We start from the raw sequence: 23,708 nt of genomic DNA on the forward strand, positions 1-23,708 counted from the left end.
TTGTGTGAGTAGGTGCGTGCATGTATCTGTGTAAACAGGTGTGTGAATGAGTGAGTGAGCACAAGCGTGTATGTGCATGAATGCAGGAGCACGTGTATGAGTGTGGATGTGTGTGAGGAAGTGTGAGTGCTCACGTGGGGCTGGGTGAGCGGAGTCCGTGTGGGCCTGTGGAGGAGGCTCCTGGTGGGGTTCACAGGAGATCCAGGGGCACTCTCTGTCCCCCCTTCTCGAACACAAGGCGTGGTGGAATCAGGGCAGACTCACTCTGGAGTCTGGGGCAGCTGAGGAGCCGAAGACCGTCGTTGACCGTCAGGCTCCCTCCAGCTGGGCCGTCGGATCCTCCCTGCCTTCCTTGGCCGAGGCGCCCGCGAACCCCAGCCACAGGTGTCCCCGCGGCAGGACACAGCGGAGAGCGGAGGCCAGCGGCCTTCCCGGAGGAGGTGACTCGGGCCGGGCGGGCCGCGCGCATTCCTGAGCCCTGAGTCAGCGCGGCCGCCCCCTCCGGCCGGGCCCGCCCCCGGCGCGCACGCCCCTCGCTCCATGGCATTCCGGGGCGGGCGGCCGGACGGGCGGGCGGGCGCGCGGGCGGGGACTCGGCGCGGGCGCCCTCCCGGCCGGCGGCTGCAGCCCCTCCCCGAAGCCCTCGGGACCCCCCAGGACCCCCGGTGCCGGCGGCGGCGGTGAGTGAGCGCGGCGGGAGGGGTGCAGGGCCGCTGCGCGCGGGCCAGTACTCAGCCCAGCGCGGCCGGAGTCGGGCGGGGTCCGAGGACCGGGTCTGGGGCCGGGTCCGGGGTTCGGGCGAGTCCCCTCCCGAGGCGGCCGGACTTTCCTTCCCGGAGTTTCCCGAGCCGCCCGCGCAGGCGGCCCAGCCCCGGATTCCTAACCCGGCACGCCGCAAAAATAGCCCGTGGCCGGATTAGCACGTCCAGTGGCCTGACCGGGCCGGACAGCTCGGCTCCAGCCCCCGCCCAACAGCTGAGGGTCCTGGGAGCGGGAGGGCTCAGAGTCCGGGGCTGTCCCCAGGCTCCTCGGAGCTGTCCCCTCCCCCCTTACGTTTTCCTTCCCGGCCACCGCCGGTGGGTGGTGTCTCCAAGTCGAAACTCCAGCTCAGAGGGTGGGACTTCTCGGGATCTCCCCTGTCCCGGCGGCCCTCGCTGGGGATGCGAGTAGTATCAGCACCAGCAGTAGCTGTGGAGCTAAGGGTGGGGACTGACCCACCTTCCCCTCACAACCCCGTCTGGAGACGCTGGAACTGCAGGGCGCCGGGAGCCGCTCCCAGAGACGCTCCTACCTTGTGCTCAGCGGCCCAGAGGAGGGGCCGGGGCTGAGCCTGAGGCCACTACGAGGTGCCTTGAAGCAGGCCATCTCTTGGTTGGGTGGTAGCGGGGACCGTGGGTGCTCAGGGCGCTGGGGGAGGGCCTGGCCGTCTGCTCTGCTGGGGGCACGTCTGTAGGACTGTGTGGGGAATGGGCAGGGGATCCCCCGGCCGTGCCTGCCCAAGGCCCAGATGGTCCTGAGTCGGTTCATTCTTATGTGTGTGCAGCTTGGGGTGGTGTTACTGTGTCTGTTTGGGTGGGCGGGGCCTGGGTCTGGAGGCCCTAGCCTTGTGCTGGGAAAGCCCCCCCCCCCCAACCTTGGGAGTTCCTGGCGGAGAAGATTCAAGGATGAAACTGGCTTTTCAGGTTTGGCCCAGCTAGATGCTGGGTTCTCCCCACCCCCATGGAGCCAACCCCAGCCCCCTAGCCCCCACCAGAAGGTTGGGAGGAAGCTGGGGAACCCAGCATCCGGCTGGGGCCCAAGGGGTTCTGAGGCTGAGCCCCCTGCCATCAGGTGTTATTCTGGGCAAGCTGGATCATTTTGGGGGCACAGAAGTCTAGTGGCCTCGGATTGAAGGTGCCAGGCCCCGGGCCCCTGCCCAACCCCTCCAAGCAGCCTCCACCGGCTGACCGGCCTCCCGTTGCACGGACAGGCTGACCGCGGGCATCAGAGCTAGATCGTTGCTCTGACTAGCACCTCTCATCCTGCCTTAGTGTGCAGCCCAGACAAATCCCCACCCTGGGAGCTCGCATTCTAGTGGGGCCCTTGGTTCAGAGGGATCATCCAGGTCTCCTGCCTTTCAGGGTCCTCCCTCCGGCTCTTCTCAGCTCCACCTGCTGCTCGGAGCGCCCCGTTGCTCCTCTCCCGGGATGTGAGGGCCCCCCCACCGGCTCCAGTTCCCCCACCTCCGTGTCTGTGACAGGATCGACTTTCTGTCAAGGGCAGGGATCGGATTCCTCGGCTTCTGCTTGCTTTCTGGGTGGGGTGCGTTTGAAGGTGACCCCCTCCTCCCTGAACTGAGATGCTCAGGGTGGATGGGGTGGCAGGGGGCCCAGCGGGGCCTGACAGCCCTCGTGGCCTGAGGAACCCAGACGGTCTGCCCCCTGTCCTGGGGGCTGTGGCCAGGGCCAGCCGGGCAGGCACGTGGGTCCCTTCTGCCCAGCTCCTGGGCAGGCATGGCCCAAAGCTTTGACCCCTGGGAGGCTTGGCGACCTCAGACAGTGCTGGCCTCTCTGAGCCTCAGTTTCCTATCTGCAGGATGGACACCGAGGACCCCTCCCAGGAGTTGTGATAGGTCAGCGGGGTCAGTCAGGGTCAGGTTTGAGGCCGACGTGCCAGGCTTCTGATGAGTGAAGCCATTTCTGCTCTGATAAGGAACTTTGGGGACTTGGTTTCCCTTCCTGGGGCCTCTCCGGTGCCGTCCAGCGGCCGCCGAGTTCTGGGAGGGGTTGCTAAGCTCGAGGGTGTCTGGGCACCAGGGAGCATGTGTGTGGGGTCAGTCCTCTCCGGCCAGGCATGTTGAGGGGGTGGGGGCCTTCCCCCTCTGCGTCGAGGGGGTGCCTTCACCCAGAAGCTGCTGTAGTGGAGTCTGTGCCCCTACTCCCTTGCTGACTGTATGGTATGGACAGGTCCTCTGACCTCTCTGAGCCTTGGGGCTCTGACCCTGGGTGTGTCCCCCTGTTGGGGGTCTGGGGCTTCCATTTTTTTTTTTTTATAATTTTATTTATTCATTTATTTTTTCCCCCAAAGCCCCAGCAGACAGTTGCATGTCAGTTGCACATCCTTCCAGTTGCTGCACCTGGGACACGGCCTCAGCATGGCCGGAGAAGTGGCGCATCGGTGCGTGCCCGGGATCCGAACCCAGGCCGCCAGCATCGGAGCATGCGCACCCAACCGCTAAGCCACGGGGCCGGCCCTGGGGCTTCCATTTTGGTAGCCAGAATGTGGGCCATGTGCGCCCTCTGAGCCAATGCCCCTCCCTAGGCGGGCGCCCCCTTCCTGCCCTAGTCACCACCCTCCCCGTCAGGTCCCAGAGTGATGGTCAGTGATTATCACGGGGATCCTGTGCCCTCAGGGCCTCCTGTAGCAGGGCCTCCTGTTGTCTGTTGTTGGCCCTCCGCATGCTCATCTGGGGTGATGGCAGGCGATGGGTGACACGAGGAGGCAGGGATCCAATGCGTCCTCCTGGGGACGGGCAGAGGGCACCATGTGGACCGTCAGCCGGGTCTCAGGCCTGCCCTGCTCCCCTCTGGACCTCATTTGTTCCACAGAAAAGTGGAGGGATCGCTGGGAGGGTTTTGGAGGGTTGAGGGCTTGGCCAATATCATTCCTGACATGATGCCGTTTACAGACAAGGCAAAAAGGCACAGAGAGGTTTGGTGACTTTTGCTTTGCCACACAGTAGCACATGGTGGAGAAGGACTGGATTCTAGGCTGTCAGAGAGCTGGTTCTCCGCCCTCCCAAGGGAGATCTGGGGTTGGGCATGAGATTAGGGGTCAAACGGAAACCTGAGGGTCAGAGGTCAGGGCTCTGGTGGGGAGGCTGGAGGAGCCAGCCCTCCTGGGACTATGGTCAGGTGAGGTGGGGACACGTCTGGGCAGGTGTCCCAGGGTGGTGCCCATTGCTTCAGCTGACTTTGGCAGTGGGCGGTCCTCTGAGCAGGGCAGGGCCCTGGCTTGGAGGGTCTGGTCCTGGGGCTGGCCGTCCACTCGGCCTCCCACCCCCAGCCAGCACTGTCCTGTGTGGGGGCAGTGGTGGCTGCTGCTCACACCTGAGGATCCAGCTTCACACAACCGCGGCTACTGTCCAGGCCTGGGCGGGCCAGACCTTCTCCCCAGTCTCCTGCCCCTTGGCATACCTTCCCACACTGGGCATCTCTGAAGGGTCCTGTCCCCAGGCCACCATGGCCCGTGCTCCTGTGGCACCCGCTCTGGGGCCCTCTACCCTGGCTCCCTGGCCCTTCCTTTGGCCGCCCGCCCCAGGGAGCTCCCCACAGCTGGCAGGCATCACTAGCCTTTCTGGGTTTGATTCAGCTGCTGATTCTTGAGCACCTACTGTGTGCCAGGCACCATTGTGGCCCCTGACTTTCAGATGGGGAAACTGAGGCTTGCTGAGGGCTGCGGGTGGTGGAGGCGAGCAGGGTCTGTGTACAGTGTCTGGGGCCAGGCTCCCTGCCCGGCCTCCCTGCACTGGCTCCTGCTTCCTAGTCCCTGCACAGTGTCAGACCAGAGTCCCCAGTTGTCCCCAGAGCAGGAACCTGTCAGTGGGCCCCTCCCTCCTCCCACCCCACCCTCTGCCCTGATGGCTGCAGCCACTCCCGCCTTCTCGCTGCCCTTAAAGCCTCCCTAGTAGCCTTGACCTGCGGGTCCCTGGGCCTTGCCTCCTCTCACATCTCGCCCCACACTGGGCCTGGGCTGTGGAGTGCCTGGCCTGCAGCTGTTTTGTGCCCTCCTGCTGGGCTCGCCGTTAGCGTTTGCATCGTCAGCACTTCTGCTTCACTTCCAGATGCCCGTTTGGGTGTCTCCTGATGGGGCCGAGCCCCGGGTGGGCAGCTATGAATGTCGCCAGAGTGACTCAGACGCTGTGTGACCCTGGCAGTCCGGCCCTCCCTGGGCTGTGTTTTCTCTCTGCACTGAGGGCTCAGCAGAAGGAGATGCTGTTGGGACTCCCCCCCAAGGGGTGTTCTGGGAACAAGAGCCCACTGTGCGCCTGGGGGAGGCCTGGACACTGAGCCACTGTCTCCTCTGGGCGGACACTGTGCCCCTCCCCATCCCAGACTCTTTGTCCGGCCTGGCCCTGCACCTCCCCCACACCCTCGAGGCCCACTGTGGAGCCCCTGTGTGTGAATCCTACCCACATGAGGCCCCGATGGGGAACTGGACACAGAGGGGTAGGGCCAGCCGGGACCCACGGCACTGAGGGCAGGGTGGGCATCCTGGAGCCGTGTGGGTTACAGAGCCCCTCCTGCCTCTGCCCCAGACACAGGAGGGGTGTGGGTGGAGGTGAGGGGTGCCCGGAGGTCTGGGCCTGCAGGCGGGGAGCTGGTGGCTCCCTCCTGAGCCGAGCAGCCCATGTGTTCTTGGGGCCAGCCGTGGGCCCAGGCTGGCAGGGCCAGGGGTGTCTGGCTCCCTATGCATGCTCACCACTTTCTTCTGCCTCTGCTATGCTGTTCTGCCCTGACACGGTCATGAGGTCAGCTCCTCCTCCCAGACCCAACTGAAGGGTCATCTTCAGGAATCCCCCTTCACCCCAGATCATGGGGTCGGCCCCTGCTAGCCTGTGCTCTGAAATGACCAGTGTTTGCCAGGTGGTAGCTCTGGAGGAGGCCTGTCCTGGGCACTGCAGACTCGGTAGGACAGGACAGCACGTGTGGATGAACTCCTGAGCTAAATGCGGGCCGGGAGCGCCTGTGGGGATAGCGCAGCCTGCCTGAGGCTGCGGGGACTTGAACACTTGGGAGAGGGGGCAGAATGCTTGTGCAGGGGCAGGGCATTGGAAGAGCCCCGAGACGGGAGGGAGCCAGCTGTGAGGAGAGGCTGAGGGGGCAGAGGGAGCCATGGAGGGTCTGGATGGGGGTGTTGCTGGGAGCTGATCAGCTGGCAAAGGTTCCTCGCATTCCTGAGTGGAGAGCCAGCTGACATCACCCAGAGGTGCTGGGCACGCATGGGGGCTCCTGGAGAGGCCGGCCCCCCGGCCCCCAACCTGCAGATTCCCTCTCGGCCCTGTTCTTCTCTGGACCTCAAAATGGCGTCATCAGAAGCACTGGCTCGTTTTCCAGGCGAGAGCATGAGGCTGTGCGAGGCGTGTGGTCATTGAGGGGCACGGATGGACTGAAGGTGGCATAGCCTCCCCGATCTAACATGCTAAGGGGCTCGCCATCCATCTGGCCCCTGACCCACAAGGCCTCACAGGGCACAGCATGATCTCGGGGTCAGATCACCTGGATCCCCACCTGCAGGCCCGGCCTGACCGAGGCTTGGAGGGTGCCCTCAGGATGCTGTCACAGCACTGCAGGTTCTAGAAACCCCTCTCTGAGTACCATCTGTCTTCCCAACCCCCCAGTGTGCCTGAAATTCCACCTTCAATGCTTGAGACTCAGACTGTCCTTCCCAGTCACTTCCTTCCCAGCAGGGGTCTTCCAGTCTGCAGGATCTGGGGAGGGAGGGCTGACCGATGAGGAACCGCCTCCCAGGGTGCTGACCTGTAACCTGTTGGTGCTATGGCTGGGCCGAATCAAGGGACAGAGGTCTGGGCTGGGTTTGTGGTGCGAGTTAGATGCTGATGCAGGTCTCCTGGTTCAGATCCCAGAGGCACCCAATTCTCGGTCAGGATGCCTGCATGTCGGACACAGGCCCACCAGCCCTGCCTGCCTCCATGCCCTGCAGGGAAACCTCCGTCTGACTGCAAGTTGTGGGGCTCAGCATGGGCAGGGGCCCAGAGGAATTCCCGGTGATGTGGGAACAAGTGCTGCCCTTGGCCTTTGCCTCGAGATCGGACCCGGTGAGGGCAGGGCAGAGGGGCTTGGCCCTGAGTGGATGGAAAGACCCTTGGGTGCACAGTCAGCTCGGAGAAGAGGTTGGAACGTGAGAGATGGGGTAAGAGCCAGGAGAAGGCGTCCCCGAAGGACTCCCTCCCACCTGGGCCTGTCCCTGGTCAGTGTAGGGCCAGTGGGAACTGAGAGTAGCATCCTGGGCTCAGCCCTGTTTGGTATAGGGCCAGTAGGTGCTGCCAGCCACATCCTGGCCTGGTCCTCAGTCGATAGAGGGCAAGTAGGACCTGTGAGCTGGGTTCTGGGCTGGTCCCTGATTGGCATAGGGCCAATAGAAGCCGTGAATAGTGTTCTGGGCCTGTGCCTCGGTGGTACAGGGCCAGCAGGAGCTGTGAGCAGCCTTCTAGGCCTGTCCCTGGTCTGTGTAGGGCCAGTGGGAGCTGTGAGCAGTGCCCTGGGCTCAGCCCTGTTTGGTAGAGGGCCAGTAGGAGTATGAGCAATGAGTAGTGTTACTCGAGGGGTGATAGGAGCTGTGAACAGTGTCCTGTATAGGGCATGGAGGAGCAGTGAGCAGCATCTGGCCTGTCCCTGGTTTGTGCCCTGTGTAGGGCTGGGAGGAGCTGTGAGCAGTGTCCAGGGCTGTTTCTGGTCCATATAGGACCAGCAGCAGCTGTGTGTAGTGTTCTGGGCCCATCCCTGGTCTGTGCTTGGCGTCTTGTGCCCTCCCTAGTCTGTGTAGGGCTGTGACAACATCCTTGGACTTTCCCAGGTCAGTGTAGAGCCAGGAGTTGGTCTGAGCAGGCCTGGCCCTTCCCTGGTCTGTGAGTCCAGTGGGAGCTATGAGCAGCGTCCTGGGCCTGTCCAAAGTTATGCTATCCTGAATATGTGACCTTGGGCTAGGCAAGCCTCTGTTCTCTAGGCCTCAGTTTCCCTGTCTGTAAAGCAGGGGTGGGGCTTTCTCTGTATCTCCCCCAGGCAGTGGAGAGGAAGGCTCGGGAGTAGAGCTGTTTCTAGAGGCATTAATAGGTAGATTCCAGACCCTGCAGGTCAGAGTCTGTCGGGGTCTGAAGCTCTTCGAGGATGCTGAGGAGTATTGGGGTCTCTGCCCTCCCAGTATTGCTCAGCCACTCCCCAGCTGTCCATGTGCCCCATTGTGGTCAGGGCACCCTTCCAATCTTGGATATCCTGTTTCCAGACCCCTCGGGGTCCTTCTTTGGGGAGGGGAACCAGATCTGCCCTGATGGTGATGTTTTATAAGGGGGGGTAGAGTGCCAAGGAGGCCGTGGTCACGTGGCCAGGCAGTCGTGGCCCAACCAAACTCTGGCCTCTGCTCTGAGCCCTGGGCCCTTCCCCTGTACCAAGGTGGTATGTTTGCGGTCTGGTGTCAGATGCAGAGGGGGTCCGTGCGCTGCTCTGCTGCTGTTTCTGGGTGTGTGGTGCCCCCTGGTGGTCGTGGCAGCTCTGCGCCCAGGCGGTTTTCAGGAGGTCCCGCCAGAGCAGCTCTCTGACGCTGGGAAGCCAAGTGGCCGCCGCTGTGTGAGATGGAGCCATTAGGCGCCCTGTCGTGGGTGTTGCGGGCCCTCTGTCTTTGCAGCGGTGGCACGGTGGTTAAGAGGGTGAGATCTGGGTCGGACAGGCTTCAGGTTTGCCCCGTACAGACGGGGGAGCCCCTCAGCCGGCCCCTGCCCTCGGGCTCCCTCTGACCTCTGCACTGGCTGTTCCCTGTGCCAGGTACCCCCTTGCTGAGCCTTGCTTAGTGAGCCTTGCTCACTCAGTCACCTCCTTCAAGCCTTTGCTCAGATGTCACCTCACTGCCCCCAGCAACTGTCGTGCTGTTTTTGTCCCTGTCACACTCCGCGTCTTCTGATTCAGTACATCTGCTTACTTACGGGTTTGTGTCGTCTGGACCGTGAGCTCTAGGAGGGCAGCTTTCCTTGCTTCTCCACCAGCGAGTGTGGATGCTCAGATACTGTCATGTAAATTTCTGTCGTCTGAAGACCTAGTCTGTGCCTAGCCATGTCTGTTGGGCTGCACAAGGCAGGAACTGAGCGTGTCAGTGCTGAGCGCACAGGAGGACGGCAGCAGTGGGAGCCGGGCCTGTGGGTTATCATGGCTCCCCCTCCTCCTGGGTCTGCGCCCAGTGAACCCTCCAAGATCTGTCAGCATCGTTACTGAGTAATACACCACACCCCCAGGCCTGCCGCGCTGCACCTGGAGCCATGAGTGAGGCCCGCAGGGACAGCACGAGCAGCTTGCAGCGCAAGAAGCCGCCCTGGCTGAAGCTGGACATCCCAGCGGTGGTGCCCCCCGTGGTGGAGGAACCCAGCCTCCTGCAGGTAGGCCCTGGCCAGCAGGGGCTGTGGGTGCGCCCTGTCCAGCCCCCTCACCGTGACCCCGTTGCCCAGCCCCTGAGACGCCAGGCTTTCTTGCGGAGTGTGAGCATGCCGGCCGAGACAGCCCGCGTCCCCTCGCCCCATCATGAGCCCCGGCGGCCGGGGCTGCAGCGCCAGACGTCCATCACGCAGACCATCCGCAGGTATCACACCGGCCTGGGCTGAGGGCTGGGGGCGGGCGGGACAGAGGCAGACAGACAGGGTCCCCTTTGGGTCCTGGGGCTGGGAATGGAGCAAAGGCCTTCCTGTCTCAGCTTCCTCCTCGATCTTGTTCCCCATGTCACCCTGTCGTCCTCCTGCTCTGGGGACCGACTGCTCTCACCTGCCTCCCTTCTCTGCCCTCCCCCAGCACTCGCTCTCTCCTTCTCTGTCTCCCCCACCCCAATGCTCTGGCCCCTGAACAGCCGACAGGTGCGCTTTGGGCGTGTCCACACGCTGCCCCTCTTGGGTCCCCCTGCTGCCCACAGGGCCCTCCCGCAGCGCCAGTCTCTCTCTCGGTCCCTGCTCAGGTACCTTGGGCAGGCATGAGTGTGTGGGCGTCAGCTGGCATGTGCATGGCTTGTGACCGCTCGGGAGCTGCCAGCGCGGTTGGCGTCCCCCGGGGCTCCTGATGGCAGGTGCTCCTGGTTTCTGCATGTCCAAGGGCTGTGAGCATCCTGCCGGGGCTTGCAGTGCCCCTGCCTGAGTTCTGCGGTGTCTGAGGTCAAGCTGCCGCCCAGGGCTACGCTCTCCCTGGCTGAGCGAAGGTGGAGCTCGGAGTCTGTCTCTGGACTCGGTGTCTCCCCACAACTCCCCGCTCAGGGATGGGGGCGGCCCTGGGTGAGGCCTGCCATCTGTGGTTCCATGGGAATCTGGAGTTGGCTAATTGTTCAGGGGTGGCCAAGGCTGGAACCCACTCTACTCTTAATTAGAGCCAGCTCACATGGGCCCTCGACCCTGGAGTGCCCGGAGGCCTGGGGTGGGACATGCTGCCCAGGAGGAGGGCCTCGGAGGCCCCTGCTGGGGAGGGGCAGATCTGGCTTCCCCTTGCTGAGTTCCTCCCCTGTGGCAGGGGCACAGCGGACTGGTTTGGAGTGAGCAAGGATAGTGACAGCACCCAGAAGTGGCAGCGCAAGAGCATCCGTCACTGCAGCCAGCGCTATGGGAAGCTGAAGCCCCAGGTCATCCGGGAGCTGGACCTGCCTAGCCAGGACAACGTGTCGCTGACCAGCACTGAGACGCCCCCTCCACTGTACGTGGGGCCGTGCCAGCTGGGCATGCAGAAGGTATGCCCGCCTGCTGCTGCTTCCACAGGCCCCTCGCTGCTCCCCTGGGCTGGGGCTGGGGGCATAGCCACCCTGAGCAGAGGAGGTTCCTCGGAGCTCATGGTCTGGCAGGGGGTCCTGGGTGAGAGGACAGGGTCCTGGGATTGTACCGTGGCGCCAGCCTCTGGGTTGGGGAGTGTCCCAGGATGAGCAGCCGTGTAAATGCACTTCAGGGGGGAGAGGGACCCCTCTGGGTGCAGTAGGGTGGGGGTGGTACCCACACAGCTGTCTGGGGACCCACAGGGGAGTGAGGAGCAGCAGCCGTGTTCTGCACAGTGGGGTCCAGGGTGGGAAAGGAGCCCCCGTGTTGATGACAAAGGCCCTGACTCCTGTTTCTCCTCCCCTCCACCAGATCATAGACCCGCTGGCCCGGGGCCGGGCCTTCCGCGTGGCGGATGACACCGCCGACGGCCTGAGCACCCCGCACACGCCTGTCACGCCCGGTGCTGCCTCCCTCTGCTCCTTCTCCAGCTCCCGCTCGGGTTTCAACCGGCTTCCCCGGCGACGCAAGCGCGAGTCGGTAGCCAAGATGAGCTTCCGGGCGGCTGCAGCGCTGATGAAGGTGAGTGCAGGGCTGGGGTCGGGCTGGGGCTGAGCTGCCACCAGGCCGCGTGCTCACCTCCTCGCTGGCAGGGCCGCTCCGTTAGAGATGGCACGTTGCGTCGGGCACAGCGCCGAAGCTTCACTCCCGCCAGCTTCCTAGAGGAGGACACAGCTGACTTCCCCGAGGAGCTGGACACGTCCTTCTTTGCCCGGGTAAGAGCCGGGCGGCATCACCTGAGACCCCTCAGCCTACGCGTGCCGCTCTGACTGCACATGTTTGCTCAGGAAGGTGTCCTCCACGAGGAGCTGTCCACCTACCCAGACGAGGTGTTCGAGTCCCCGTCGGAGGCAGCGCTCAAGGACTGGGAGAAGGCCCCGGAGCAGGCAGACCTCACGGGTGGGGCCCTGGACCGCAGCGAGCTGGAGCGCAGCCACCTAATGCTGTGAGTGCTCTGGGTGAGGGTGAGGGGTGTGGGGTGTGGGGAGGGTGGGGGCCTGCGGAGGTGAGGACCAGCCAGGCCCTAGGGCGCCGAGCTGTGGAGGGCCGAGGGAGTGGGTGCCTCGTCGACTGGGAGCCCAGCTTGGCTGCTCTGGCCGGGGCCCCGGGGCTGGGCACCATCTGAGTCTCTGTGGCCTGCCTGTGGACAGGATCACTTGACAGAGTCCAGCGAGGGTGGGGGATGGCGGGAGGTGGGAGGGGCTGATGTAGTCAATACTTGCAGGTTGGTCAGGGAACCTCCGTAGGGCAGGTCCCCCCACCATCCCTGGAGGGGCTCAGGATTGCTCTTTTACTGGTAAGGAGGAGGCTGATGCTGAATGACGTGCAGTGTCTTCACTACTAGATGAGAGCAAGATAGTCTGAGGGTCGCCCTGGTCTCACCCAGGAGGGACTACAGCAGGGGGGGTTCTGGGGTGGGAGGTGACAGCGCCCCTTCCCCCAGGCCCCTGGAACGCGGCTGGCGGAAGCAGAAGGAAGGGGGCACGGCCGCCCCGCAGCCCAAGGTGCGGCTGCGGCAGGAGGTGGTGAGCACAGCGGGGCAGCGGCGGGGCCAGCGCATCGCGATGCCGGTGCGCAAGTTCTTCGCCCGGGAGAAGCGGCCGTATGGGCTGGGCATGGTGGGCCGGCTGACCAACCGCACTTACCGTAAGCGTATCGACAGCTATGTCAAACGCCAGATCGAGGACATGGATGACCACAGGTAGGCTGGCGGGGGATGCGGCTTCGGGCCGGCGAGGCTCCGGGTTGGGGATGTCGTCTCCGTCTGCTGACGCTCCGCTCCGCAGGCCCTTCTTCACCTACTGGCTCACCTTCGTGCACTCGCTCGTCACCATTCTAGCCGTGTGCATCTACGGTATCGCTCCCGTGGGCTTCTCGCAGCATGAGACTGTGGACTCGGTGAGCCCCGGGCCCTTCCTGGGCCCAGACCCGTGGAGTCTGGGCTCTGGACTCCCTCCCGCCACACTCTGGGAGGAGAGGACCCAAGTGGGCCCCGTTTGATCTCTGTCTCCAATCTCCCAGGTGCTGCGGAACCGCGGGGTCTATGAGAATGTCAAGTATGTGCAGCAGGAGAACTTCTGGATTGGGCCCAGCTCGGTGAGGGCGGGGCCTGGCGGGCCGGTGGGAGGGCACCTGGGGCTGGCTTGGCTGGAGGCCGCAGCTGCACGTCCCACTCGCCCGCAGGAGGCTCTCATTCACCTGGGTGCCAAGTTCTCGCCCTGCATGCGCCAGGATCCACAGGTGCATAGTTTCATCCGTGCTGCGCGCGAGCGCGAGAAGCACTCGGCCTGCTGCGTGCGCAACGACCGGTCCGGCTGCGTGCAGACCTCAGAGGAGGAGTGCTCGGTGCGTGCCCGCCCGCCCGCCGCTCGCGCGTGTCCACACCGCGTGTTCGAGGTCACGTTGCGAGTTCAGATGGAGTGGTCGAGTTATCCTTTACCCTGGTTCTCGGCACGTTACGCCATCCGTACAAGGCCCCTTAGGTCACATTCATTCCTTTTTATCCCCCACCTTCTCATGTCTTGTCTTCCCCCGTGGACGGACGTGGTAATGTGTCTGATGTGGGTGTGCTCTTTCTGCACGTGTCTGGCTTGTTTTTGTGCATGTGTCTTACCTAAGTGGTATTGCCTTACTTTTTCCACTAAACAATTAAAAAGAAAAATTCATCCAAGTTTGTATTTCATCATCTTCTGTGGAGGTGCCATAGTTTTTGCAGTTCCCTGATTTTGGACCCACGAATAGGAATCATGCTGTGGAGCTTGTAACAGAATCTCCCGGCATGCACGTGTCTGGAGTGCAAATCCAGAGCCTGGTTGTAGAGTCAGAGGGAGGTCTCTCTGGTTTTGCTTTTGATTCCTGCCTCCTGGAGACTGTACTGGGTGAGGGGTGGGCTCTGACCAGGGCTGCCCGTGTCCTCCCACAGTCCACACTGGCAGTCTGGGTGAAGTGGCCCTTCCATCCCAGTGCCCCAGACCTTGCTGGCCACAAGAGACAGTTCGGCTCTGTCTGCCACCAGGACCCCAGGTCAGTCCTGCAGGCCCCTCCCTTTGTCCAGATCTCCCTGGGGAGTGGGGGCAAGAGGGTGTAGTTGCTCCCTTGGTTGTTGACTTGGGTAGGAGGGTGCCAGTGCCCAGGGCACAAAGCAGGGTCTGACAACATACTGGGTCACGCAGGGTGTGTGATGAGCCCTCCTCCGAGGACCCCCATGAGTGGCCAGATGACATCACCAAGTGGCCGGTGAGCTGAGGTGGGGGGGCTGTTGGGGAGTCACCCTTGTCACATGCAGGGGAATCCTCACCTCACCCATTAGTGACGCAAGACAGGTCGCCATTGTGGGACCAGCCTGTTTCCAGATGCTGTGCCCCTGGCCTTTCCCCAGCCTGTTCACCCACCAACGCCTGCCTCTCTGAGCAGGTAGAGCAGGGGAACCAGGTGGAGACTTGGGAGATCAAATGACAGATGGCCCCACGGGGCTCAGGGTGCAGTAGCCTGCTGTGATGTCCAGGGAGGCTTGTTTTCTACCCTAGGAGCCCGTTCCATCTTTCCCCCACCTCCAAGCAGGGCATGGGGCTCAGGGCTGGGGGAGGCCCTGACCCAACTCATCCCATTTATGACCCAGATCTGCACCAAAAACAGCGCTGGGAACCATACCAACCACCCCCACATGGACTGTGTCATCACGGGCCGGCCCTGCTGCATCGGCACCAAGGGCAGGTAGGGGCGCCTGTGTGTGCCTGTGCAGCTGGTCCTGGGTGCAGAGCATTTGCCTAGGGGCTGTACCCTTCTCCCTTACCACATCCCCAAATAACCCAAGATACCGTGGGGTGTGGGGTGAGAAAGGGTCTGTCCTTATCCAGGGCCAACAGAGGCGCGTGAATAGGACTGACACCTGGGCCGGGGTAGTGCAGTCAGGGGCTGTTGCCCACGGGCCCCAGCAGCCCCCTCTGCAAGTCCTCCCAAGCCTGGCCTGACCTTCCAGGTGCGAGATCACCTCCCGGGAGTACTGTGACTTCATGAGGGGCTACTTCCACGAGGAGGCCACGCTCTGCTCTCAGGTAGGCCTCCAGGGTGTGTCCCTCCCGCTCTCCCGCAGCTGTGGCGGGCACTGACAGGCCACTCTGCACAGGTGCACTGCATGGATGACGTGTGCGGGCTCCTGCCCTTCCTTAACCCCGAGGTGCCCGACCAGTTCTACCGCCTGTGGCTGTCCCTCTTCCTGCACGCTGGGCAAGTGACACCTTGTGGGCCGAGCAGGGATGGGTGGAGTGGACGGTTTCAGGGACCCCAAGAGTGGCTAGCCGGGGGTGGTGGAGGGGCGGCCTTCCCTGCTGAGTGCGCACTCCCCCAACAGAATCCTGCACTGCCTGGTGTCCGTCTGCTTCCAGATGACTGTCCTGCGGGACCTGGAGAAACTGGCAGGCTGGCATCGCATAGCCATCATCTACCTGCTGAGTGGCGTCACCGGTAACCTGGCCAGTGCCATCTTCCTGCCGTACCGGGCAGAGGTAAAGCTGCCCCCAGGGTGGGGAGCCCCGTATGCACCTACTGCCCAGCCTAGGAGCCTCTCCATTGGGCTCCTCAGTCCTGATGTCTCTGGGCCACGAGAACTGGGACGGGGACAAGGTTCTGGGTCTGAAGGGGCCTGCTCAGCCCCACCAGCTCACAGATGCCCACTGCCCCCAGGTGGGCCCAGCCGGCTCGCAGTTCGGCATCCTGGCCTGCCTCTTCGTGGAGCTCTTCCAGAGCTGGCAGATCCTGGCCCGGCCCTGGCGCGCCTTCTTCAAGCTGTTGGCCGTGGTGCTCTTCCTCTTCGCCTTCGGGCTGCTGCCCTGGATCGACAACTTTGCACACATCTCCGGCTTCGTCAGTGGCCTCTTCCTCTCCTTTGCCTTCCTGCCCTACATCAGCTTCGGCAGGTTTGACCTGTACCGCAAGCGCTGCCAGATCATCGTCTTCCAGCTGGTTTTCCTGGGCCTCCTGGCTGGCCTGGTGGTCCTCTTCTATTTCTACCCCGTCCGCTGCGAGTGGTGTGAGTTCCTCACCTGCATCCCCTTCACTGACAAGTTCTGTGAGAAGTACGAGCTGGACGCTCAGCTCCACTGAGCTGGCTGGGGCACTGGGGCCACGTGCTCCAGCAGGCTGGAGCCTCACAGGTCGTGGGCCTCCGCCTGCGCATCGTGGGGGCCTGTTCCTGGACACAGCTCTCTGTGCCTTGGTCACTGCTGTTGAACCTCGCGCACTTCTGGGCATTTATTACACTACTTCCCCTGGTTACCTGCTAACTAGTCTCTTGACGACCACCCCATGTGGCCAATAAATGGACCGGGAGCGTTTTAGCTGCCACTAACGTGACCAAGAGCTGCCTCCTCCTTTCTAGTTTCCGGCTGGGGGTTATGGAGGGAGATCCCACTCACAGTTCCCCAGAACAGGGCACTAAGTGTCAAATACACCTCCCCATAAAGTCCCTCAGCCAGGGGAACCCCCCTTGTGCCGCTTCCTCAAAGTAACTGGCAGGCGACAATGGGACAGGGCCCCGTGGATGCAATTTCCCCACACACCGAGAAGTGCCCCCACCCCAACCCTCCCTGCCCGGCCAGCAGCTCCCACTGCAGTCCCAGGCTGCCTCCCTTTCCAGGAGCCAGTGACAGCCCTGCTGCAGGTGAGCCCTGCACGAGGCCGGGCGGGGGGGGGCCCTCCACAGCTGTGCTCTTGGCCGCGGGCCTGTTTCCCCACAAGCAGCGTCAGAAAGCCCCCACTCTGCTACTTCCTCTTGCTGTCCCAATGCAGGAGCAGGGTCGTGTGGTGTGGGGTGTGGCATCTGAGAGCTCGGGCCTCGCCACCACCGTTCTCCGCCCTGGCTCCCCTCTGTGATGGGGCAGTGCCAGTTCCTCCTGCCCCAGGTACTGTGGCTTTTGGACTTTTTAAACTAAGAAACAAACAGATTTATTCTGTACACAGGGCCAGGCCCACAGCCCTGTGGGATTGGCCACGTGGTCAGGGTGTTTCGGCCCAGGGAGGTCAAGCTCAGGCCATGAGCACTGGCTCACCCGGTCCTAGTCCCGAGAGCCCAGGGTTCATGCTGACAGTTCCAGTTGGGCAGCTGGGGTGAGGCCACTTCGACACTCTTCTGTGAGAAAGGGACAGTGGCTCCAGACTTCTTCCTGCTGGGGAAGAGCTCAGCCACCAGCACACAGAGTCGTCCTTGTCTGGAGGTTCACTTTTGCCTCAGCTTTTTGATGAAGGACACCTCATCCCGATTCCGGATACCATAACTGAAAGAGAAGAAAAGCTGTCAGCTGTCTGATCCACAGAGGGGACGTTTGTGACCCCTCCCCTGAAGCCTGTGAGGGACCAAGAAAGAAGAGGTGGGAAGCATGTGGCATCCAGGAAGGCAAGGAGGTGGTAGTGGCTGTCCTTCCACAGACCCACACTGTACCAGCGGGCAGCCTTTCAACTCCATGGACACCCTTATCTCCCTCCTGCTGGCTCTGCAGCCCTGAACCGCCACTGTGAGAAGCCGAGGCCCCTCACCCCTGCTCTCCCTCTCCTTCTGCTGGCAGGGAGGCCCCGGAAGCTCCCTGCAGGAGGGTGTCAGTCCAGCCAGGGACTCTCCTTGTCTCACACACTCCCCAGGGACTGATTTATGATCCCTCCTTCCTGAGGGGCCCAGGCTTCTGGCCGAGCATGTGGAACTACAGGCAACAGTCCAGATGCCTCCCTGCAGCTCAGGATGTGGCCTGAACTCACTCTCGGAGCTTCTTCCTGTCCTCTGTGAGCTTCTCTCCTGCAGAGATCAGATGGTACGTCCTCCACACGTAGGACCTGCAAGATGGGGACTCAGGTAAGCCGTGAGCAGGGTGAGCTGGACAGCTGGGAGGCCAAAGCTGTGTGTGAGAAAGCCTCCAGGCGCTCGGCTCTGTAGGGACCAGGGCAGCCACAAGGGGGCACTGCTCTCAAAACGCTGTGTGGGGTGCCTGGCAGCCAAACATTCTGCTAATGAAACGGGAGGACTGACAGCACCCAGGTGAGGAGGGGTGGGGCTGCTGACAGCTGCACCATCCACAGCTAGGGAGACCACTTCCAAACACACTGGAAACGCCCCAGGTGTCCCCAAGTGAAGACCCACCCAGCTGCCTGTGCAGTGTGATATGGATGAGGAGCATCTGAGGCAGGACTCCCAGGCCCAGGAGCACCCACCCGCCCAACGGCTCGGGGGGAGCCCATCGCTCCAGTTGGTACACTGTAGTAGAGCCAGGTGGTTAAGAGCGCACATCCGGCAGGTGTGCATGTGGAGGCCCACATCAGCCCCCAGGAGGGCTGCAGGGACCCGCTGCTCCACTCACCAGCTGATGTGCTGAATGCCTCCTTCACGCTCCTGCCTGAGCTGCACGTATCTCTGGATGGCCTTCTTCAGATCCAGCACCGTGGCGTTCTGTACGACAACCACGGCTGCAACCGGGGGACACAAACGGGAAAAGATCCACAGTGGGAACACAGCTACAGCCTCAGATGACAGGAGAGGACTCAGAGGCCCGACTAAGGCTGAAATCCGGGCAGGGTGGGCTTGCGGCTGCTCCAACACCCCCCGGGCATGGCCCTTGCGTTTCCCACTGAGCAGCCCTGCTAACCTCTTGCCCCTGTGAAGCTCAGACGGCGCTGCCCGGAGGGAGGGGGCGGCACTTACGCATGACTTCTCCGTCCATCTTGCACACTCGGACTGTCATTGCTTGGCCGTACTCCAGTGCTATCTGGGAACTGACCTCTTCCAGAGTAACCTGGAAAAGACCAAGGGTGGATGGGGGAGCCCTGGCTCTCTACCGCCCCGAACAACAACCAAGAAAAACAAGCTGACAGTGTCCAAAAAGTGGGGCCACGCTTTACAAATACAAGAAAGGGACAAGGTTCTTACACGTTTCCCCACTTGTCACTCCACTCTCATGTTCCATCCACACTTTCTGTTTAATGCCTAAAGTGGACAGAGGCTCGGGAGGACGCAGCATAGACACAGACCAGGGGAACGAACCAACGTGAGGATCCACCCCGGGATCCTCTACCCAGAGGCTGGACAGTCCAGTATGAGAGCCCTGGATCGCCAGGATCCAGGCCAGGGCCTCGGGACAAGGCTGAGGCAGGTGTGCAGAATTTACCGGGGCGCCAAAAACATGGTAACGATAAACATTTCAGTGCAACTTTCAAGGAAATAGAAGTTAACTTAAAAACCCCATGATGGGCAAAGTGACAAAGACTTAAACGCAGGACGGTGCCAAACCATATTGAAACTTGAGAAGAGAAACCAGTAATACTGGTCTGGTTTTCATTTACAATTTTATTACTTTGTTTACCATCGGCTTTCCTACACTACCTTTGAGTTTTAAAAATGTCGTAGTAAAACATCCCGTCACCTGACCCCATGTATACCGGGTTTTTGGCGCCCCTCTGAATTCTCGCTCGCCCCACCCTGGGCCCGGCCCGGGTTAAGACCCCCCGCTGACGCCCAGAGGCGCCTTCCTGAGGCCTCCGCGCCGCAGCCCCAGCGGCACGTCGGGGGGCTGTCCACGCCCCGCCGCCCGCCCCCCGGCCCGCGCGCACCTGGATCGGGAGGTCGCAGAGCAGCGGGTCCTGCACCACCATGGCAAGACCCTCCTGGAACACGTCCACCGCCTCGGAGTGCGGCAGCGCCTCCTCTTCGTCCTCATCTTCCTCCGGCCCCGCCGCCGCCACCTCCTCCTCCAGGGCGCCCCGCCGCCGCCGCACCCGCCCGCACCGCGGGTCAGCGCGACGGAGGGGCGCGCGCGGGGACCGCAACCACAGCCCAGCCCGCAGCGTCCAGGGACCAGGCGGCCTGCCGCAGTGCTCGCTGGGAGCGCGAAATCGGCGCGTCCATTGGCGGGCCGAGGGGCGGGGCGGCCGCCAGGACCAATGAGAGCTCGAGGCGGGCCTGCGTCGGCGGGGCGCGGCGCGGGCGTCTGCTGGGAGCCGGCGGCTGGGCAGCCGCCATGCTGCTCTTCTGCCCGGGTTGCGGGAACGGGCTGATCGTGGAGGAGGGGCAGCGCTGTCACCGCTTCGCCTGCAATACCTGCCCCTACGTGCACAACGTCACCCGCAAGGTGCGCCCGCCGGCGTCCCCTGCGTCCTCCCTGCTCGCCCCGGGGTACCGTCGGGACCTCCCCCGGGCTCCCCGCGCTGTGTCCGCGGCAACGGCCGCAGTGACCTTGTGACCGTGAGTCGGATCAGGGCCGTCCTGTGCTCCGAGACCCGCGGCGGGTGCCCAGCGCGCCGGGGGGAAAGCTGAGGTTCTCCCGGGACCCCCAGCCTGCTCCTCTGATTTCGCGTCCTAATGCGTCCTCTTGACCCCCAGCGCCGCACGGAGGATCCCCCTCGTGCACGGGCACCGCCGTCAGGGCCTTTGCGCGTGTTTTCTGCCCCGTTCACCCTTCCCCGTGTCTTTAGTTAAATGATTACTTAAAATTGCAATCTCTCTCCGTATTTTATCCTCCTTCCCTGTTTTGTTTTTGCCATAGGCGTCATTGCGTTGTAATATAGTTTATATTTATGGGCGTTGTTTATTAATACTGGGACATAAACGGTAGGAAGGCAGGATTTTTCTGTCTCGTTTCCTCATGTTTTAGTCTGAACAATAGAATGGGACCTAGAATGTTCAGGACGAATGAAGCACAGTGTATTATTTATGCTTGTTATTTTCACTTGACAGTACACCTTTTTAGAAGTAGAGCACGTTGGTGATACCTCATTCTTAATGTTTGCATACCACTCCATGGGTCAGCTGCGAGGTGGAAGTTTAGAGTTTGAAAATATGGCAAGAGTGAACTCTTATGTAACCCTGAAATTTCAAGGATGTCGGGGAAAACTTGGGCAAGAAGCCAAGTGTGACCTGCTCTGAAAGCTCTCTGCCTCGGGGGGCGCTGGGCCACCCGGCCAAGTGGTGCTCTTTGACTTCAGTTGTATTTGTCTCTCTCATCTGGGGTTATCAAGTATCTTAGAGGTGTGGGGGAGGAGGAGGGTCACACCTAAGCCAATGTTTTCTTCCTGCTCTGGTGCTTCATCCAGCCCTGGCAGAGATCTTCTCTGACTGTCTCTTCTCTTGGGATCATCCCAATCGTGGATCCTCTAAATTCCAGTGGAGCGTCCTGCTCTGTGATAGCAGGAACTTTGTTTTCGTTCAGTATCGCTCCAGTCTGTGCTGAAGGAAGGAAGTGTGGGGAGACACTTGAGGTCGATATAGTTTGGTGTCCCAGGTTTGTGCTGTTCACTCACTCAGAGGCTGTTTGTTAGGTAACAAGTCGGAAGTACCCGAAGCTGAAGGAAGTGGATGATGTGCTTGGTGGAGCAGCTGCCTGGGAGAATGTCGACTCTACTGCAGGTGAGAGGGAAAATTTTTCTGTTACTGAGCTTTTTTTAAATATGAGGCTGCTGACTGTGCCACTCCACGTCAGGATCCGTGATATACTTAGATGAAGTGGGCTTCTAAAAATAAAAAGTGTGTTTGTTTTCTTTTTTAATAATTTATTGGTTACACACACAGTCTTGGCACAAGCCTTGAGTCATGCAGGCCTGAGTTAGAGCCTTGGGGTGACCTCGATGGGTGTCCCTTGACTTCTCTGGGGCTAATCTATACTCACAGATTATAAGAGCATAAAGTGAGTTAATACAGTGTTTGGCATATAACGGGTACTCAACAGGTGGTAACTATGATGATAGCAACAATGACAGGAGTAGTAAAAATCAGAGTCTAAGGAAGAAATTTGGTTTTTTTGTTCTAGCATAGATTTTTAAAGAGTTAATACCAGGGAACGTTAAACTGCAGTCTCAGTAAAATAAGTGTTTATCTCAAGTCTTGATTCGTTTCTGTTAGAGACAGATGTGACCAAGGAAGGAAGAGGAGAGCCCTAGATACAACTTGTACTGAGAGGAGAAGAGCTAACTCGTGATTAATGCTGTCTTTTTCCCTCATAGAAGAATATCCAAATCTGCTATGTTAAAAATTTAGGTTTGGCAGAATTTGTCATTAAAAGATGAATTATGTACCTAATATTGAAAATGTTGTTTGAGACTGTTTGAAGTTGTTTACCTCAAGAGCAGGGTCAGGTTCTCAAAGTGAAATCACTTTGAAAGTAAAGGTGTGCCTTGGGGCACTCTGAAAAGGTGTGGATGTGTGGAGGGATCTTGATAAGAACAGTCTGAGAAACTCCTGCCAGAATGGATTCCTAAATACAAGGGGAAGCGGATTGGTCATCTGTCGGGAGCTCCTCTGAGAAGACAAGAGGGCGTGTGCATTGCCCAGGTGAAGGAGATGCACTTATTAGGGGCATCTGCAGGGCATGGATACTGTAATGCATATCGCGCCATAAGTCACCTTTCGTGTTATGTTTCTAACCAGTCTTCAATCAGATTTGAGAAGAAAAGTGGGCCCCAGGGAGGGTAGGAGGAGTGTTTTCAAGGTCACAGTTCTCCTCTATTCTCTCAGTGTGAGAGCATAGTGAGAAGGATACCACTGTTTGTGGCCTTAAATTTTGGTACAAGGTATCCTGGGCAAGGGATGCCAGATGAGCAAGGGGGCGGGGTCTTTGCCCCCTTTCAAGTAACACCTGCTTCTAATAGATCTGTTGGTCACAAGCATCCTTTTTTTTTTTTTTTAATGTGGGTCAATTGTTTGCTTTTCTCGTTGCCAGAGCCATGTCCCAAATGTGAGCATCCTCGTGCCTATTTCATGCAGCTTCAGACCCGCTCTGCAGACGAGCCAATGACCACCTTCTACAAGTGCTGCAATGCTCAGTGTGGACACCGCTGGAGGGACTAGGGCCAAACTGGTCCAGCTGCATCAGTGTCTGCTTACCCTGTTGCAGGGTGGATTCCTATCCAAGAGTGTGAACTGCGTGTCCTGAGGGTCTTTGCTGGTGTGGGGGAAAGCTACCCCTTTCAGGATGGCTGGCCAGGATGTCAGGAGATGCAGCCCGTCTGCCAGGCAGGAAATGAGCTCAGTAACGTCCAGGCAGATTCTGTGTGTGGGGAGGCGTGACCCTAACCAAGTGCACTCTGTTTAGGGTCCTGTTCTTTCATCCTTTGTATTTATTTGACAATTGACATTCTCTTACTATCAACTGACACTCTTAATTAAATGTTTACATTGTTTTCACAGCTCATAAAGTAAAACTTATTAATTTAGTTCCTTAGATGTCGCTAAATATTTAACTGTTAATTGCAAACTTGTTTAATCAAAATTTATTCTGAATATTCAATTAAAATGAAAAGTCTTCTCAGTGTTTTAAATGCCTTAAAAAGTAGACATCAAACCCCAAATCAGGATTCCAAAATTGGTTACTCAGGGCTAAACTGGTTACAAAATTGCTAATCACGTGAATTTCAATTTATTTATTATATCTATTCTTGCTTCCTAGGATTGCAATAAATTTTTTAGATACTGTGTTTTTAAACTTTATACTTTCTGTGTTCATCTTTTCACTCTCAAAAGAAAAGGGACACCTTAGACTAACTGGGGACAGGACCTAGGTTATCAATGGATTGATTTCTTGCTCAAGGCATCAGACTTAATTGCTTTTCCAAAGCTGTTAATAATGAAGTCTCACTTATGAAATCATGGGACTTAAATTTATGCCTTAGACACAGACTTTTACTTTTCGAGACTTGGTATCTGTCTCAGATGGTTAGTCTCTAAGTTTTGTGTGATGTTTTCTTATTGCTGTGATGTGTTGGCTAGGTCCTGAGCCCCTTGTCTCTGATTGCTTCTGTTTCAACACACTTGGTTCTGGTTTTACAAGTGTGATTTTTATCATATGGGTGTTATCTTTACATCTGCTGCTCGTACCGTTAGTTTTATTTCCTCAGGTGCCAGTTCTGTGTGTGTGTGTGTTGTCGCAGGCAGCTGGGATAGTGGTGACGATCATGCGCTCTGACGTTTGCCTGCTGTTTGTGCCTTAGTTGTGAGACCTCGGTCAGGTTACTGACTCTCTGCCTTCATTTCCTCCCATGTCAAATGGAGATAATACAGTTATGCGCCGCATAACGATGTTTCGGTCAGCGATGGACCGCGTATAAGATTAGTACCACATAGCCTAGGTGCGTAGCAGGCTGTACCATCTGGGTTTGTGTAAGTGCACACTAAGATGGTCACACAATGACGAAATCA

At 59.8% G+C, this 23,708-nt stretch overlaps 3 protein-coding genes across 7 annotated transcripts; 2 read left to right on the forward strand and 1 right to left on the reverse strand.

Annotated features, from left to right (window-relative positions):
* The first annotated feature begins 601 nt into the window (after positions 1–601).
* Positions 602–15,895, forward strand: RHBDF1 (rhomboid 5 homolog 1). Of its 5 annotated transcripts, XM_058570522.1 has the most exons (18): positions 602–680; positions 9,002–9,142; positions 9,212–9,342; positions 10,251–10,464; positions 10,856–11,065; positions 11,137–11,259; positions 11,332–11,489; positions 11,988–12,245; positions 12,331–12,442; positions 12,566–12,640; positions 12,728–12,889; positions 13,467–13,567; positions 13,717–13,780; positions 14,163–14,257; positions 14,523–14,598; positions 14,670–14,770; positions 14,895–15,048; positions 15,227–15,895. In XM_058570522.1, the coding sequence occupies exons 2-18, from the start codon at positions 9,026–9,028 to the stop codon at positions 15,644–15,646; spliced, it is 2,571 nt and encodes an 856-aa protein (XP_058426505.1). In that variant the 5' UTR covers positions 602–680; positions 9,002–9,025; the 3' UTR covers positions 15,647–15,895. The 5 variants fall into 5 exon arrangements, with proteins under 5 accessions (XP_058426505.1, XP_058426503.1, XP_058426502.1 ...); XM_058570520.1 differs by having other exon boundaries at positions 9,002–9,342; XM_058570519.1 differs by having other exon boundaries at positions 612–680; positions 2,121–9,342.
* Positions 15,896–16,470: 575 nt separating this feature from the next.
* On the reverse strand, positions 16,471–19,327 carry SNRNP25 (small nuclear ribonucleoprotein U11/U12 subunit 25). The gene is made up of 5 exons (XM_058570524.1): positions 19,133–19,327; positions 18,228–18,318; positions 17,887–17,992; positions 17,291–17,365; positions 16,471–16,815 (listed from the first exon to the last, which is right to left on the reverse strand). The coding sequence occupies exons 1-5, from the start codon at positions 19,172–19,174 to the stop codon at positions 16,758–16,760; spliced, it is 372 nt and encodes a 123-aa protein (XP_058426507.1). The 5' UTR covers positions 19,175–19,327; the 3' UTR covers positions 16,471–16,757.
* Positions 19,328–19,524: 197 nt separating this feature from the next.
* POLR3K (RNA polymerase III subunit K) lies at positions 19,525–23,000 on the forward strand. Its single transcript, XM_058570523.1, has 3 exons — positions 19,525–19,650; positions 20,837–20,924; positions 22,234–23,000. The coding sequence occupies exons 1-3, from the start codon at positions 19,540–19,542 to the stop codon at positions 22,359–22,361; spliced, it is 327 nt and encodes a 108-aa protein (XP_058426506.1). The 5' UTR covers positions 19,525–19,539; the 3' UTR covers positions 22,362–23,000.
* Positions 23,001–23,708: the final 708 nt, after the last annotated feature.

This window comes from Diceros bicornis, chromosome 26 (genome assembly GCF_020826845.1).
Source record: "Diceros bicornis minor isolate mBicDic1 chromosome 26, mDicBic1.mat.cur, whole genome shotgun sequence".
In the NCBI taxonomy this organism is placed as follows: domain Eukaryota; kingdom Metazoa; phylum Chordata; class Mammalia; order Perissodactyla; family Rhinocerotidae; genus Diceros; species Diceros bicornis.